General features: G+C 37.5%; 1 protein-coding gene across 1 annotated transcript; it reads right to left on the minus strand.

Annotated features, from left to right (window-relative positions):
- LOC130920222 (cytochrome P450 3A40-like) lies at nucleotides 1–19149 on the minus strand. Its single transcript, XM_057843259.1, has 13 exons — nucleotides 19065–19149; nucleotides 15743–15836; nucleotides 13609–13661; nucleotides 13409–13508; nucleotides 12015–12128; nucleotides 10721–10809; nucleotides 10496–10644; nucleotides 7754–7881; nucleotides 7607–7673; nucleotides 6702–6862; nucleotides 5733–5959; nucleotides 1823–1985; nucleotides 1–769 (listed from the first exon to the last, which is right to left on the minus strand). The coding sequence occupies exons 1-13, from the start codon at nucleotides 19124–19126 to the stop codon at nucleotides 692–694; spliced, it is 1485 nt and encodes a 494-aa protein (XP_057699242.1). The 5' UTR covers nucleotides 19127–19149; the 3' UTR covers nucleotides 1–691.

The raw sequence follows: 19149 nt of genomic DNA on the forward strand, positions 1-19149 counted from the left end.
TATTTTTGTTTCATACTGCACGCCATATAAAACGTTATAAGATTACTCACGAATTTGTAAGGGCATACGTCACTATTTGTAAGATTGCCAACGGCCTCGGGTTGACAGGTATGTACATATAAGCTTCTTAATCACATTTATTAGTGAAACAAATAACTTAGACGATCGACACAAGTATATAGAATGTATATATGGTGGAAAACCGCAAAATTGAATGATTTTTTTTATTTCATACAAAATGCTCTGTAATTATACTGCGCAAGGTAGACAATATGCTTATGTACTGGTTCATCGAGCACAATACTCTTCTCCATTCCAGCCACTGGGCGACAGTATTGCACTGCACACAAAGTTCCGTTCTTCTCAGACTCAGTCACTTTTAAAGACTCAATCTTCGTTCACTGTACAGTATTGATTTTTGCTTTTGTGCCTCCTATAATACTTTATACCTTCATGGTTATCCTCGAATGAAAGAAATGTAAATATGATAATTAACCATTAAAACAATTTCACTTATTTTGCAGCTGAAAATTACCACCTTAAATGATATTTTTGATAACTGTTACTGAGTTTTCCACATTTGGGAGTTTCCACTGTATTTCTGCCTGTGAGTATGTCCTTTATTCTAAATGTAGTGCACAAGGGCAGTGATCATTTTTTTGTAATTCATTATATTTTATTTCCTGCTTCTTCAGCTTCGAGGCTCCAGCTTCAGTTTGATGGGTCGCTTGGGCATCAACAGGCCCTGCACGTCCATTTCGATGTTTATCTAGTGGGAAAATCAAAGGGGATGCATCAATTGTGTGTCAGGTTATGATGAGAGTTCAAAGATTTACAGGTGGTAAACATCTTAAAAGACTTGAAACATACGTATAATCAAGAAAGTGAATTTAAAATTCCAAAAATCCAATATAATTCTTGTAGTTTTTCTACGTCAAAATACTAGGAATTTTAAAAAATTATTATTATTATGATTATCTAACGTCGAATAAATTCTGATTTCTTAACAACTAATACGTACAGTAATTATATTTTATATTTAGAATATAATATATTTTATTATATGATATATTAATATATTTAGTACGGTTAATACTCTTCTCTCAGGGCAAAAATATACTCTTTATTTTACATTTATCTTGAAAAAAATATGAATTTATTCTCATGACACAGTATTACAACTTTTGAGAAAAGAAAGAATTTGACTTTGTTGGAAAAAAAACCCCACAATACTTCTTTAAAAATTATTTCAAACTTTTTTCAATAAATGGATGAATGAATTGTTCTAAGTAGAGTTGTCCGTTAATTACTTTAACCGATATCCCGATGTTGTCCAACTCCAAAAATCCGATACTGATATCAAACTGAAATCGATACATGCAGTCGTGGGCTTAACATATTCAATATTTTTCAATCATTTATTGTTCATTTAATTTTTTCACTGTGAATGCAAATTGTTTGCTCACATAACAAATCCAAAGCATCTTAGTTTAGAGACATCTAATGGTCAATAAGCATAACTGTTGTACAACGGCAGAAGGCTTCTACATTCACTTTGAAGGCATCATGCATATTGGCCCAAATCCAATAATGAAAACCGATATCGATATTATCCGATACCATTTGAAAATGCTTTTATTAGCAGATATTACTGTAATTTTAAGCAATGCACAAAATCTGCTTTTTTTCTGACAAGGCTTACTTTTTCCTCCAAAATATATCGTAATATCGTAGTAATCTGAGAAATATGTTTGCATGCATTGCTGTACAGTACGTACATTGTAATCCATTGTTATGAAGTATTGATGTCAAGCGGTCTCACCTCTGTCTCGTCACACACACAGAAGTTGTACCGCTGCAGGATTTCTACAATGGCCAGCTTCATGCTAACCATTGCGAAGCGCATTCCAATGCAATTTCGAGGGCCCGCTCCAAACGGCAAATATGCGTATGGGTCAATCGAATCTTTGTTTTCCTTACTGAACCTAGAAGCACAACAAAAACATGCGCATGCACACACACACGGTAATGTCACAATGTTTGTAATATCGTGACATTGAAACTGTAATTGTGTCATTTTTCATATGGAAAATTTGGACTCATCTAAAGTTACAAAAAAAAAAAAAAGTTGCAAGTTTATTGTTATAATATCGCAAAAAAAACTTTATTTTAATACTTTTATTCTGGAACGATACATTAACCAAAACTACTGTACTTGTATTGAACTGTGGGAGACTTTGTCATATCAGCAATTATCAAATTGTTATCCAAAGAATCAATATGAAATCGTATCGTCATGAAATTGGTGATTTACATTGCTTGTAAAAACTAGAAGTGGAACGATACATCTATATACTCATTAATACAGTCATCTTTTAGCTACACCAATTGGTTAAAAAGAATGTTTGACATTCAAATGTCTGAAATGTTTCAGCAATAAAACTGTCTAACACTTCAAAACTGCTTTGCAAGTGAATGGGTTAAATGTGTACATAATGTATTAAATCAATAGGATGCCCCGGAATCAAATTGCAATTGAATTTTGGCCACCGTCGTGATGAATGGAAATATTTTATGAGTGTCCAAATAATCGATATCATATAAGATTGTCACACCTAACAGCCCCAGTAAGAGTTTTATAAACATCTTTCAAAAATATGAACTAATTCATGTGGGACTTTAAACTGGAAAACTTTAAATTTCTTGAGAAAAATCAGATTGAGATTTTAAAAATGTAAAAATGTAACTTTGTTCTTGTTAGTTTCCCCAAATCATAACTGAAGTATGATTTGTTTTTTTGTTTTTGTTTTTTTAAAAAACTTTTTATGAAAAAGACAAAAAAAACCAACTTTGTTTGTGTTAGATTACAGCTTTCATGCTTAAAAATTGCCATCAATCTTTGTAAGTTTTTTTTTTCTTGAATAATACAAATGACTCTTTCCTTGGGGGGAAAAAAAAGTATTTTCAGTTTATATATATATATATATATATATATATATATATATATATATATATATATATATATATATATATATATATATATATATATATATATATATATATATATATATATATATATATATATAAACCCACACATATAAGGGAGAGGAGGAAAAGTATATACAGTGTATCACAAAAGTGAGTACACTCCTCGCATTTCTGTAGATATGTAAGTACTAGTCCTTCTAAAAAAATTTGCATATTGTGATAAATTCATTATTTTCTGTAATGTACTGATAAACATTAGACTTTCGTATATTTTAGATTCATTACACACAACGGAAGTAGTTCAAGCTTTTTATTGTTTAAATATTGATGATTTTGGCAAAAAAGTCAAGAAAAGCCAAAAATCCCTCTCTCAAAAAATTAGCATATCGTGAAAAGGTACCCTAAAGAAGCTACCAACCTAATGATCTGAATCAACGAATTAACTCAAAATCCCTGCGAAAGATTCCTGAGGCTTTTAAAAACTCCCAGCCTGGTTCATTACTCAAAACCGCTATCATGGGCAAGACTGCCGACCTGACTGCTGTCCAGAAGGCCATCATTGACACCCTCAAGTAAGAGGCTAAGACACAGGAAGAAATTTCTGAGCGAATAGGCTGTTCCCAGAGTGCTGTATCAAGGCACCTCAGTGGGAAGTCTGTGGGAAGGAAAAAGTGTGGCAGGAAACGCTGCACAATCAGAAGAGGGGACCGTGACCTGAGAGAAGGGCCGATTCCAGACCTTGGGGGACCTGCAGAAACAGTGGACTGAGTCTGGAGTAGAAACATCCAGAGCCACCGTGCACATGCGTGTGCTGGAAATGGGCTAGCGGTGCCGCATTCCCCAGGTCAAGCCGCTTTTGAACCTGAAACAGTGGCAGAGGCGCTGGGCCTGGGCTACAAAGAGGCAGCACTGGACTGTTGCTCGGTGGTCCAAAAGTATTTTTTTCAGATGAAACCAAATTTTGCATGTCATTCGGAAATCAAGGTGCCAGAGTTTGGAGGAAGACTGGGGAGAAGGAAATGCCAAAATGCCTGAAGTCCAGTGTCAAATACCCACAGTTAGTGATGGTCTGGGGTGCCATGTCAGCTGCTGGTGTTGGTCTACTGTGTTTTATCAAGGGCAGGGTCAATGCAGCTAACTATCAGGAGATTTTGGAGCACTTCATGCTTCCATCTGCTGAAAAGATTTATGGAGATGAAGATTTCATTTTTCAGCACGACGTGGCACCTGCTCACAGTGCCAAAACCACTGGTAAATGGTTTACTGACCATGGCATTACTGTGCTCAATTGGCCTGCCAACTCTCCTGACCTGAACCCCATAGAGAATCTGTGGGATATTGTGAAGAGGAAGTTGAGAGACACCAGACCCAACACTGTGGATGAGTTTAAGACCACTATCGAAGCATCCTTGGCCTCCATTTAACCTCAGCAGTGCCACAGGCTGATTGCCTCCATGCCACGCTGCATTGAAGCAGTCATTTTGGCAAAAGGATTCCCGATTCAAGTATTGAGTGCATAGCTGATATAATTAATTGAAGGTTGACTTTTTTTGTTTTAAAAAACACTTTTTTGTATTGGTCGGATGAAATATGCTAATTTTTTTAGATAGGGATTTTTTATTTTTCTTGAATTTTTTGCCAAAATCATCAATATTAAAACAATAAAAGGCTTGAACTACTACAGTTGTGTGTGATGAATCTAAAATATATGAAAGAATAATGTTTACCAGTACATTACAGAAAATAATGAAATTCATCACAATACGCTAATTTTTTGAGAAGGACTATTATATCTTTTTATGGGACAACAATGACAAAATGGCACTTTGACACAATGAAAAGTAGTCTGTGTGCAGACTTATATAATTCAGTTAATTTATTTTCCCCTCAAAATAACTCAAAATTTACCCATTAATATCGAAACCCCTGGCAACTAAAGTGAGTACACCACTTAGAAACTACGTACATCCCTAAATGTCCAAATTGAGTACTGCTTGTCAATTTCCCTCCAAAATGTCATGTGACTCGTTACAGGAGTGCTGTCAGCATTGCTGCAGAGATTGAAGAGGTGGGGGGCGCCCGTCTCATCGAACCATAAGACATGGTTTCAGTAATCCATGTGCTTTGTTGACATGTTTTCAGCAAACTGTTTGCAGGCTTTTTTGTGTACTGTCTTCAGAAGAGGCTTCCTCCTGGGGTGACAGCCATGCACACCAATTTGATGTAGAGTGCGGCGTATGGTCTGAGCACTAACAGGCTGACCCCCCACCTCTTCGATTGTTGTAGCAATGCTGACAGCACTCCTGTAACGGGTCACATGACATTTTGGAGGGAAAATGACAAGCAGTACTCAGTTTGGACATTTAGGGATGTACGTAGTTTCTAAGGGGTGTACTTTCTTTTGTTGCCAGGGGTTTGGATATTAATGGCTATATTTTGAGTTATTTTGAGGGGGAAATAAATGAACTCTATTATATAAGCTGTACACAGACTACTTTTCATTGTGTCAAAGTGTCATTTTGTCAGTGCTGTCCCATGAAAAGATATACTTAAATATCTGCAGAAATGCGAGGGGTGTACTCACTTCTGTGATACACTGTATATATTGCACTATAATAACGACCTTTTCCTCAAAATAGTATTTCTGGTTTTCTTTCAAATTATTTTGCCTGGGTAGCAATTATTTCTCAAAATTGCTGACTTGATTTTTTTTTTTTTTTTTTAATTTATACTTTGGACAGTACCTCTCTGGTTTGAATTTTTCAGGTTCAGGCCACAGGTCATCATTGCGGTGCAGCGGCCAGGTGGGCACCACAACAGTCATGCCTTTGGGAATGACCACGCCATTGACCTCAATACTGGCCTTAGCCACCCGCTCCAAGCGCTGCACGATGGGGTACAAACGAAGGGACTCGTTGATTACCATGTCAAGATACTCCATATCCATCAACTCCTGGTACTGCACAGGAGCCTGAAAAATTTGGTTAGATAAAATATAATCAATAATAATAATAATAATAATAATACAAAAACTGTGATTATTTAATAGGTTTATGTCCATATCATTGTCATTCTTGTAATTCTATTGGCACTAACATTCACATAATACTGGGTTCCCCATCTCACTTTGCTGATTTGTGTACGCTCCACCTAATCTAATCACGTCCCCTCTGACTTGCCTCTCCTCCTTTTCCCTGGCCCCCCACATGGTGTCCACTGGTAAATATAATTAGCTAACGATAGCACCACTATCTTTATAGGTAGCATAGGCGTGTAAAAAAAATGTATTTCTTGTTGCTGTTTCTTCTTCCCCTCTTCTGTCTGCTTCCTTCCTTTCTGTCCTCCATGCCCCCTTCCAGTTTGTTGCTTTCTCCTAATGACTAAAACATTTTTTTAATGTTATTGCTATTGAATGTACACATGGTTACATCTTTTGAGTGAACGGGTCAAACGAAAACCCTAGAAGAGTATCAATGACTTCACGCTTCCTTCTTACAACGCGTTAGCCAATTCCTTGTGCTCCCCTCTGAAATTTTTATTTATTTTTTTATTTATTCATTATTTTTTAAAAAAAATGTCTTGTTCAGCTGCTTAGACACAGAGAATGGTAAATCTGAGTGTCTTTAAGAGCTGGAACACTTTTAAAGTGTCGCATTGTCTTATTTAGTTTGACATTCACACAACAAATATAGTAGTTGTAGTGCTGTTATTACCTTGTTGGGGAAAGTGGTGTCCACCTCGTCTTGTAATTTCTTCATAACGTGAGGATTAGTGGCCAGATTGTGCGCCAGGAAGCTAAGAGAGCTGCTTGAGGTCTCGTAGCCAGCAAAGATGAAAATCATCGCTTGGGAGAGGATCTCGTGGTCGCTCAGACCTGTTAATGCAGCACAGACAAATACAAAGATAAACCCATGGGCTCTGCCAGATTGCACAATAGAAATAATCTAATATACAGGAAGAAAACAATAGTCTATTAAGTCATACAAGAACATAACATAAATTACTGTAACTATGTAGATGACACTGTGGCAGGGCCGGCTCAGGCCATTTGGAGGCCTTAAGCAAAATAATGTAAAGGGCCCCATATTTTTAGCCCACCATTTCGTCACAATGTACTGTGAAACCTATACATGCAATCCAACCCATACGTCCATATTTTGTATATTAATCAGATTTTGTTGCACTGCATACTTCAAACTTCTCAGCCCAAATGATTGTCAGTACTTACAGTAGATAGCGCCAAACCTTTTTCTAAAAGAGGAAAGAAAGAAGTTTAGGAAAACTATTATTTTTTTTAAGCTTGTAATCAAGTCTCAAAACTCACAAAAGTCAAATAAAGCAACCTGTAGTAAACAAAATAGAACACAAATTAAACAATTGCCAGATTGGGGGCCCCCTGGTGGTCAGGGGCCCTAAGCAGCTGCATAGTCTGCGTATAGGCTGGGCCGGCCCTGCACTGTGGTTCTGTTTTAATGTGGTTCTGTTTTATGTTGTATGCAGTTAGAAAATATATGCAACAAAAAAAAAATCACAATCAATTGACTGTTTTAGAATAAATGCCCAGTTGACACCTTGCACAACATAAATCAACAGGACGATAGAAATAATCTGCATGCACCTTTTTTCTTATCCTGTTCGGCATTCTTCTGTGAATCAATCATCAGTTGCAGGAAATCCACTCGATCCTGAGGAATTATGCGAAAGTCATCATTTGCTTGCAACAGTAACCCTGGTTTACCCGGTTCCCCCACACTGAACACTGTACCCCTTTCCCACTGCTCTCGCGGTTGGATTTGATCTTCTGCAGCGAGGAGTAAAAGAAGTCAAAGACAGCAGCTGGAAAAAAAGAGAACTCCATCTTCTCGAAAATCGGACCAAGGGCGGGGAAGAAGACTGGAAGGCACACCACGGGATTATTACGTTACATGTAGAAATGTATGTAAGATTATGAAATGTAATAAAGTTTGGAAACATAGGAAAAAGTGAAGGCGTTGAGAACACTTTGTAGCAAAGTATCCCTAGAACTAAGGGCGTAGGTTTGGTCTCAAGATTGGTAGGGACAATATAAGAGCAAAACCTGCATGTACACTTTTTGCTGAGGGCGGGACTTTATAAACCCAAACAGATTATTGGATGGGGTTCGGGGCTACATTTCTCCAGAATATGAACCTAATTACCGTAATTTTCGGACTATAAGCCGCCACTTTTTTCTTTCATTTTGATATCTGTGGCTTATAGTCCAGTGCGGCTTATTTGCTGATTTTTTTAGGTAACACTTTATTTGACAGCAGTGTCATAAGACTGTCCTAAGATCATCAAAATTATGACATGACACTATCATGGACATTACTGAATGCTTATGTCATTAAGTGTCATTTGGCAAATTATGTCACTAACTCAATATTTGTCCATCTTGGATCTTTTGCATCCATTCAAAAGTGAGATCATTTGCCGGATAACACTTAATGACATCTGTTATAAGCATTCATGAATGCTCAGGACAGACACATGTCATAATTATGATTGCGTAATGACAATCTTATGGCACCACTGTCAAATAAAGTGTTAGCAAATACCATAACTAGCAATTGATGAAACAATTGGAACAGTAACTGAAGAAATATTTAGCACAGAACATGATTTTTTATTGTTATTTACATCTGTAGCGCTGCAATGCATGCTAAGAGGCATGTTGGATGACAACAGTCAACAGCAGGTGGCAGCAGAGGTTGACTGTCTCCCCCAAGGGAGCAGTGATGGCCAAATGAAGCTTCTTGAAGCAATAAAGCTTTGCACTCATTAGTTCAAAGTTTAATGATGGTTCATTTGGTCTTATGACAGTCGGTCGTATGATGCCGCTGTCAAATAACGTTGTACCGGTTAATGTCTTTTGGTGTAAATATCCCAAGATACAGTGAGGACAGCTGCGGCTTATAGTCCAGTGCAGCTTATCTGTGAACAAATGCCGTTTTCGTGCCAAATTTGGTGGGCTGCGGTTTATAGTCAGGTGCGCCTTATAGTGCGAAAATTAGGGTAATTGATAGGCTAAATGATCAATGCAAAATAAATCTGTTTTGACTTATATATTTGATCAGGTGATACAACGTTCGATTCAAACCTTTGTTTTCAAAAACTACCGGTAATCAAGAAACATCTCGAAGTTTATTTAAAAAATAAATAAAAAAGGGTGCTATACAAGAATGGGTCCACTTCTGGGGGACACTGGAGCACCCCGAGACTCAAACTAAAGTATTGTAACATAAAAGTGATTTGGGGGAAAAATAATGACAAAAAAGATATCTGAGATATCCAAGGGTCGATCTACATCTGAGGCATACTGAACTACCCCAAGACTTCAACCAAATTACTCTCATGAAATTCTGATGTGTGATTTCATTTCACAGATTTTTTTTTTCATGTCAGTGTCCCAATGAAGTGGACCCATTCTTGGATCGCTCTCGCCCCCACCCTGACCCATTTAAAAAATAATAATAATAATGGGACTTGCACGGTGAAGTCACCGCATTGCATTGCCATAATGCACATAATGCAAACAATAATCCAAATAAGAGACGCTTGCTTGACTTGGCTGTTCCTTGTGGAGACTGACCTGACCGCTGTAGTTTTGCAGGTTAGCAGGTTAACACAGTTTATTGTTATGCTAACTTTGATGCAGGTCGGACTTTTAGTAGCAAAATTAGTGGTGTTTCCCCCAACTCCACAACATCGACGCCTTATTACAATACTTACAGTGGTTGCTGAAAAACTAATATGAATCTGTCAGGGCTGTGTGAGTGTGCCTATGTTGCCGTTGGGGTGTGGGAGAGAGGGGATGGGGCATGCAGGCAAGTCATCAGCCAATCAAACGTGGGTTTGTGGGGAAAAAAATCGACCGGCACATTCAGCAAGTGAAAAGGGATAAATGTAAGTCTGAATATAATGAAAACCATTCACTCAATAATGGTACGGTCTATTCTATCCTTACAACATATGGGAAGACAATCTAAGTTGGTCGTGTTATGTCCCTACCAACCCTATGTAAACCTACGCCCTTGTCTAGAACATTTGCAAAGTAGGGACAGTGTACTTTTCTGTGATCACTGTGGGTTTAATAGAGGGTTACTAAAAATTTTGAAGGTTTGCTTGAATCATAAAAAGGATATGAAGGAAATGCATTGGAATATGTCATGTTGACAATCCACAAAGCTTTCTGGATAAAGTCTTATATAGGTTGTTGTTACTTTATAAAGTTAAGTGTACTTATTATTTACACATAGTTAAAAGAGTTAGTACCCTTCGCTTATGCCCAAAGTGGTCACAGGAAAAAAAAAAAAAATCACACTGCCCATACTTGGAAACATGGAGGACGCTGTTATGTCCTGGGAGTGCTTTGCTACATCCAGTACTGGCTGTCTTAAGGACTGGCTTTTCCAGCAATAGTCTGAGCTTTATTCTTATTTTATGTAAATTTTTCATCTTTTTTTGTAGAAATTTTAGCTTGTGTCACCTATGATGAGGAAAAGCACGTTGAACAAGTCAAACTTAAGCATTTTCTTGATGTTGGTGACAAACGGGTCGGCGGAGTTGTTGATGGAGTCAATGTCCACGCTGAAGGCTGTACTGGTAATCACATCCATGCTGTATGGGCCAAAGAACCTGAGGGGAACTCCTGCTTGTCATCGTTCACAAGCAAGACAAAAGGGTGGATGGGTGGTATTGATGTATAACTCACTCTTTGAGGTCCAGAGCTTGATTGCGGTCCGATGCCTTCTTCATGCTGCTCACTAGGTTTGCCGAGTGATGCTTCATGATCACAAACATCTGCAAGACATACACAATAACCATAGTTAGCCAGTATCTCGCTCACACGCAGCCAACAAAAAGACCAAACACAAAAAAAGCAAGCAGACATGCACTTTCACACACACAAAATGCCCCAAAACACATAGGCAGACACTAAAAAAAAGCATTCAAATATGACAAACACAGAAGTTAAACACACACAAAAATATATTCAAATACATGGACCCATTTTAAAAACGCACAGATTACCAAAACAACGAAACAGGTGGCAGTGCGCATGTGGTAGAGCAAGTTATGCAGTGACCGGGGGGTGAGGAATTCGATTCCTGGCTGTCCACTGTTGAAATGTCCTTGGGCAAGACACTGAACCATGAATTACTGGCAGGTCAGCATTGTAAATGAGAACCTGTTCTTAATCTCCTTTACCTTGTTAAATGGGGAATTTAAAAACAAAACAAAAAACGCAAGACCAAAAAACAAAAAAAACAAAAGCCATTTTATTCACTGACAGGTTTTCATTCAGTTTAAAGGCTCATACACCTTTATCAGGTCCATCCCAGCAGAAAGAATGTTATTTAACAAACTGAAAATTTACAGAGTATATTTTTTGGGATGTGTAATGGTGAAGAAACATGTACCTTATTGGTGTTTAAACATTTTCTCCAGTATCAGAGGTCTAAGAGTGAGTAAGTGAATGTTGAGCATTTTGAGGTCTTGCACTTTAACACACTCATTGTTCATAAAAATGCAAAATTTATCAAATGCAGAAAAAACAGGTTCTTGTGTGCGACTACAGGCTGAAGTCTTCCCTTCACTGGCTAATTTGTAACCTAGAGGCAACACAGGCACCAATAAATCCATGGGCTGTGCATGCATGTCTTCTACTGACAAAGTCCTAACCTACAGAAGGCAGTCCTCTACTGACTATTTTCTAACTGTTATTACAGTTAATTAATCAGTCATGAAAAAAAAATGTCGAGCATCAATAAATACTAACTCATGCTGCATAGCTACATTGCATGGCATAGCAAGTTTCAAGACGATTGGTTTACAAATGATGGAGCAGTGTAGGCCATCAAAGTTTGTGTCCACTTTTATATTTTTACACACACACACGGACTTTCAAAAACCTTAACCCACCCCCAAAAAACTTTAACAAATAAGACAAAACTATACACCGACCCCCAAACACACTTAGAATAAATAAGATTGAAAGGTCTTGCCTCTTTTAGTCGTCCAGAGGTGAAGGAGGGCGAGAGGATGCTTCGTATCCTCTTCCAGTCTTCGTCCTCAGCGATGCTGACGGCGTCATACAGGGGACCGTTCAAACGGAAGTTCTGCAGCAAGACACAACAAAAAATGACTGCACGTGAAGGTTGTGAGGTGTGTCGATCATGACAAGACCCAACAAATACTTCTAAGAAGACGTCCTTAGAAATACAGGAATCCTGCAATTTTGTTTTGATTGCACAATTTTAGGGTGCTTTTATCAGAGCTCCGTCAAGTTAAAACTCAGTAAATTTAACACAACTACTGGAAATTTGGACGAGGCATTTGAACGCAAGAACCTGATATCCTGAGCCGGCAGCTAACGCTGAGCAGCTTGGATGGAAAGCAAAGGTTTGCCAAGTGGGAGTCAGCTGCAGAAGCTTTGTGGGGAAATCAACCATCAGACTACTGAAGGACTTGGGAGTTGAAGGTCAAATCTAATGGCAAACAATCAAAGTTCTTTCCAGGGCTCCATAAAAAGCAAATCGGTAGCTACAAAAAATGAAGAAGAAAGACTTCTGCAAACCCCAGTGGGTCTAAAATGTTCAAAAATAGAGAGGGGCACACGTGCGACGCCAGGTGTTGCAGGTGAGCCCTCTGGAGGAGGGCCTGTCATTGAAAGATGAACAATGAAGGGTGTCAGTGACCCCAATGAAGCCAACAACCTACATCCACTTTTATTTTTAGGTGTTTCTCAAAGACAAATGCCGTTTTTAGATTTTGGGTTTGGTTGTATTTTTTTCTTTAATCTAATATCTTTTTGTACTTGCGTATTTGTGTCATTTTGTGCATGTATACTTAGTTGGTTTAAACTTTCTATGTGTTTGTTTTGTTGCTCAACCTATGTGTGCGCGTTCGTGTGCATGCAGTTATTCTTTTGAGGTCTTTGTGCTGTTTATTCGCTTTGTCTTGTGGTTTTGTTTAGTTTTTGTGAATTTAAACAGTGTTGGTGTGAATGCTTGGGTGCGTGTGCATCATGTTCGTGTATAAAAGTGAGTCTGTGTTTAAATTAATAATAAATAATAATACATCAAACTTGTATAGTGCTTTTTTGGACACTCAAAGACACTTTACATAACATAACACATAAACAGAATTAAGAGGTGGGAAAAGCTAGTTTGAACAGGTGGGTTTTTAGGAGTGATTTGAAGTTTTGTAATGAGTCCGAGTTCCTGATGAGTTTTGGGAGTGAGTTCCAGAGTGAGGGGGCAACAGCGGCGAAGGCTGTTTAACGTGAATGTTTTTTTTTTTATGTGTCATGGTAGCTTGATATGTCATCTTTGTTGTGTTTTGGTTATGTATGTATGTGTGTGATTTATTTTATGAAAAAAAGTGTACCCATGCTTACTCTGCGGTTGGTGAAGACCGAGTAACACTCTTTGATGAGCACTGTCTTGATTATGGCAGTATCCATAGTGCATAGAACAGGACTTCGGCCATCAAAAATGCTAAACACGGAAGAAGAAGAATGAAAACCCCCAAAATTGTATAGAAAGAAATATAGAAAAAAAAATCTAGTGTCATGATGCAGGTGGGATATGCACTCACCCCCAAATTTTGCCATATTTCTTGGAGCATTCCATGTCAAAGTGAATAAAACCCTGGAAGCAGACGAACAAAATTATAGGGTAAATACAACAATGCAGTTAAAAATACAAAAAATGACATCAAAGCACAAATGTATATACAATATAGTTTATTTCTTATAATGAGGCTTATAAATAAGGCCCATAAGATAAAAACATGTATGTTTCACTTTATGATTTTTACAGTACAGTGGACAAAACCTGTAGCTATTGTATACATTTTGGAAAAAGGGTTGTAATCCTCTTAGAATAAAGTGATATTTTAAAAGAAAAACATATTTACATCTTTACTCTTTACAAGATTTTAATTAAAGTCTTCATCCTATAAAGCTTTTTTTCTACATAATTTTTCATCAATTATAATTTTTTTATTCTTGCGAGCTGTCGGCCAAATCATTTCAACACAAAATCCATTCTCCTTTCTTTCATCAAGACTTTAGTTACATGGTCTTACAGTTTATCTGCATTTCCGTTCCAACAACAAATTTTTTTTCTATCGACATGGGGGCCAAAGTTGAAAGACGCGTCTGTCCAGTCGCATTCTTGGCGTTTTTTTGATTCCCTTAAAGGCCTGGGACAAGATAGCTAGCTCAAGGGTTGGCAGATAGGTGGAGTGGACACAGCTGCAGGCAATCACCATCAGGTGCCTTGAAAAGCATCTCCTTGTCACCCAATGAATTCGTCTGGTTACTCCGTCAGTTGCATCACACCTTCTTATGGTATACCTGTCTGATCCCTGATTCATGACTTTTTTTTTTTTTTTTTTTGCTTTTGTCCCAGGACCTGTTTTGAGTGCCCCACATTGGATTTTTTCGCCTGCCACTTTCATGAGTTTCACCCGCCTCTTTTCTGTCCGGCTAACCCCCTTTGTCCACTGCTGTCTACTGACTCTCTGTCCTTAGCTTTGTCATCATCTGCTCACGCCTTTGACCTGCGCAAATACAGTCCATGACCAAAGTCTTGTCGCTTATCCATTTTGTAGAAACAATTGCTAATAACCTGACTTTCCATTATTCAATTGTTTTCAAAAATGGCTCATATGAAAGCTAAGACCCTCCCAAATGATGTTGAATATTTGTTTCACTGAAAAAAGATCTATCATTTAATGAAGACATAGAGGTCAAATTTTGGCAAGACAAAAGTTTTGTCGCCTACAGAAAGTAGTGTGAAAATTGAACAAAAAATGTACTTCAAATACAAAAATATATTACATAACATAAGCGAATTAAATAGTGGTGCTGTGAGATCCAAATTTAATATTTTGTATGACTTCAATGGGCTTCGGCAAGGATTCATACAGTTTATTGATGACGTAATCAGGAACATCAAAGAAAGCAGTCTTGCATGCCTCCCAGAGTTCATCAACATTCTTGGGTTTCATCTTCCATGCTTCCTTTTTCATCCTACCCCAGGCATGCTCAGTGATGCTCATGTCTGGTGACTGGGCTGGCCCTTCCCGGAGAATCTTGATCTTCTTTGCCTTGAGGAACTTTGAGGTAGAGATTGAAGTATGCAATGAAGCACCATCCTGCTGCAGAATTTGTCCCTTTTTATGGTTAGGAATGTAAGAGGCAGCTAAGATTTGTTGATATTTCAGACTATTTATGTTGCCTTCCACCCTGCAGATCTCTCGCACACCCCATACTGGATGTGACCCCAGACCATGATTTTGTCACCACCAAACTTCACTGTTTTCTGAGTGAATCTCGGATCCATGCGGGCTCCAGTAGGTCTCCTGCAATATTTGCGGCGACTGTGGTATAATTCAATGGAAGATTCATCTAAAAAAATCCACCTTTTGCCACTTTTTCCAGTGTCCATCCTTTTGACAGGCTGTGGGACTTGGCAAATGCCACACGTTTTTTTAATTGTCTGCACCCTGAGAGATAAATAGTCTGGGACTATAAATGTTTTACTCATACAGTAACTACCTGTCGTACCAATGTCTGCTTAGGGATCCCCTCCTTTCCTGAACCCTAACAACACGGTGCGAGAAAGGTTGACTCCTTTACACAACACACATACACATAGTGATTTTTTTAAATTATTTTTTTGTATTATTTACGTCAACAAACAAGGACTGAGAACCTTCTTACCTTCCTGTAGTTGAGCATGTTTCCAAAGAAGAACACTGGCTTTGGACCAGGAATGCCCAGTTTTTTAAAAGTATTGTAGTTCCAGTAGCCATAGCTGAACAACAAACAACATTCATGAGGAAGTAGACTGTATGCACATAAAATTAATAACAACAGTTAACACCATTTATATCTCTTTAATTATCTTTTTTTTTTTTTTTTTTTTTTTTTTTTTGTCAACGATGACGATAACAAAAACATTGATAACAAAAAACGTTGACGAAAATATTTTTTTTCGTGACGATGGCGTGTGTTTGGGAGACTAAAAAAATAATGAGATGAATGACATTTTTCGTCTGAGAGACGACAACGAGACGGAAATGCCATGTAGTTTCTGTCATTTGTTCACAATGCAGGAAATGTTCCTATTAAATGTGGAGTATGTCAGCCTGCATCGTAGCAGTGCTCACCGGTGTTAGAATGTGCTTCAAACTGTGCTCCAGGCTTGGTTGCTTTGAAACACATGGTAAGATTTGTTATCTTGGCAAGAGAGAATTTGCAATGTTGCTTTAGCCTTTAATGATCTATGCTGAGTGATCATCACACACTAAGGCCTGATTTATGCTAATGCATTCCGTTGACGGCAGAGCGACAGCGTAGACCCTACGTCGTCATTGAGCATTCGAAATTCTACGTCAAGCGGATGCGTTGCTCTGTAATTCACCGCTAAGCCACTAGAGGGGTATGTATGGCTTTATCTTTGTATGGTTTTGTCGAATTCCTTTAGTTTTCCTCCGATTATAGACGGCAATGGCAACAGAGATGGAATGCGTGTATTGGGAGCTACAGCTAATCAATATTGAACAACAAATGTTGTCAATAGAATGTTGAGGCGTAGGCAGTGGCGGACTTGGCAATTTTGGGGCCTAAGGCGAACATATCCAGGGGCCCTCTTCATGGGTCAGGGGTTAAAAAGGTGAAAAGAGTGTGGCGGAAATGTGTTCCTGTACACTAGGGCTATCGTAAACGACAAATTTTCTCCTGATTATTCAGCCGACTAATTTTACGATTCGTCGACTAATCTAATAATTTTTTTTTTTTTTTTACTAATTTAGCAATGAAATTGTTGTTGACCTTTATCAATTTACAAAACTATTTTGGAACACTTAAATTATTTATTAAAGTACAGATAATCATGTAAATAACAATAATCAATCACAAATAAACAATTAGGTTAAATTCTGATGGCATTTACTAGTGCAAAAGAATGGAAAGTAACCAGATTCAGAACACTGACTTTGCCTTTCCAACATTATTCAAAACCATTCTTAAAAAAAAGTCTAGCATTATTATTATAGTATACTACTATATATAATAGTAGTATAATAATTATAATAATTATTCATTCCCAATCATATTTGTCATAAAGAGTGTCATTTGAAAGCTATTCTTAGTGTAGAATCTGTATTCTGTAGTATTTACTCAACATATTATAATATTAATTCTGAAGTATTTGGGATTAACTCCAGAAATCGTTATATATATGACGAACATGACGTGCTTTTATTTTGAAATGTTCACCGGAGGTGCGTTTGCTAAACCGCTAACCGAAAGCTTTACACTCCGTAAAAAAAACATTCTTTGTCATTGCTTGTGGTGTCACTAATAGATTTTAATTTTTTTTCGTTAGCAAATGCTGTTAACCAACTGTTGAGTGTTATTGTATGACTGATTGGAACTGTACTGCATTGTTTCGCCACTGGGTGTGCTGTCATGTATTTTATGTTCGGTGTGAAGAAGAAGAAGAAAGTTAAAAGAGGCATTAGAGGCCTGTTCTCAACTTCTCCCTCACTGCACTTTGAATGAATGAATGAATGAATGAATGAATGAATGGCTCTCATGGAGAGCACGTACGCTCATGTGTTCAAAATAAATGATAGCCGACGTGCAAAGTAGCAAGTGAGCTGCAAAAATAGCGAGCTTAGTGGCATGAAAATCGTGGGAGAGCTAAGTGAAGCTAACGAACAGCTAAGCGGAGCTAGGCAATGCTAAACACAGCTAAGCGAAGCTAAACGGCGCTAAAATAAGCTAAGCGACTGATACTCAGTCCGTCGTCGTGGAACAGTCCATTGTAGTGCATAAATGCAGCATTCAAATGGCTTTGTTTTTTGTTTTGTTATTTGTTTGTTTGGTATGCTGACATAATTATACATGACGAATAGTTGGGGGTGCTGCTGGCTCTGGTGGCCCAAGCCCTTGCTCGTTGGGGCAAGACCAGCTGGTTGGGGGCCCCCTACTGGTTGGGGGCCTAAGGCGATTGCCTACTTTGCCTGAATAGTAAATCCGCCTATTGGCGTAGGTGACACAGAAGATGAGGAGCATTCACGTTAGTAATTAGAATTTAGCGTGTTGAGCATCATCTTAAATTCTCGGACAGCTTTTTTTTTTTTACTTAAGGTTTGTGGCGTCTATGTGGGTTTAATTGATTGAAAGTAATGTACTGTTTTCCCGCTGACTATGTATTATCATCACAAAGTTGGCCTTGTAGACGCTAGAATATTCTGTATGCTCGTTTGTCAATGTTCATTCGAAATTGTTGGAAACCTTTGTCTAAATATTTATTTTTGGACTAAAACTTTTTAATTTTACAGACGAAAACTACTAAACGACAAATATTACAAAAAATAGACAAAGATGAACACATTTTGAAATGACTAGAATATGACTAAGACGAATAGTATTTTCGTCTAAAAGACTAAGACGAAAATGAAAAGGGCTGCCAAAAGCAACCGTGGGTATTATGTCATCTGTTAAATAATTTATTTTAAAATCAATGATGTAGATGTTGTTAGCAAAACCAGTAGTCATTAAAAGGGAGCATGTCTTATTGCTAATGTTTTCATAACTGGTAACTAAAATATTAATTTCATTCTTTTCATTATTGTAATTTAAAATTTTTAAAAATTATATATGATATTCTACATCTACAATAAGATATTTGATTGGAGTACATTTTTTACGCATTAAAATTAGTATGGATTATTGTTTTTTAAAAGCTTTTTTTTTTTTTAAATAAATAAAATGAAAGAATAAAAATTATATTTTTATGTGTAGACATTTATAGAAATTGAAAAATGTATTCATTATTTTTAAATTAAGTCATCATTCAAATGAACGATTTTACAAGCCCTGTATTTTATTAATTAATGATTAATTTAAATAACAAATGTTAAAGGTGACTGAGCCTATTTGCAAAATCTTGACCACCAAAACTTTGCCCACAGCACTTTAAACCTGAAGTGTGGGGGGGGAGTGTGTGTGTGCATGTGTGTGAATGACTCACATGACAAGGAGCGTGATAAGGAGCGCCAGTAGAGTCCATGTTGTGGCAGAAAACAAGTCCATCTTGTTTGTTGCAGTCTGCTGGT

Source organism: Corythoichthys intestinalis, chromosome 8 (genome assembly GCF_030265065.1).
Source record: "Corythoichthys intestinalis isolate RoL2023-P3 chromosome 8, ASM3026506v1, whole genome shotgun sequence".
In the NCBI taxonomy this organism is placed as follows: Eukaryota; Metazoa; Chordata; class Actinopteri; order Syngnathiformes; family Syngnathidae; genus Corythoichthys; species Corythoichthys intestinalis.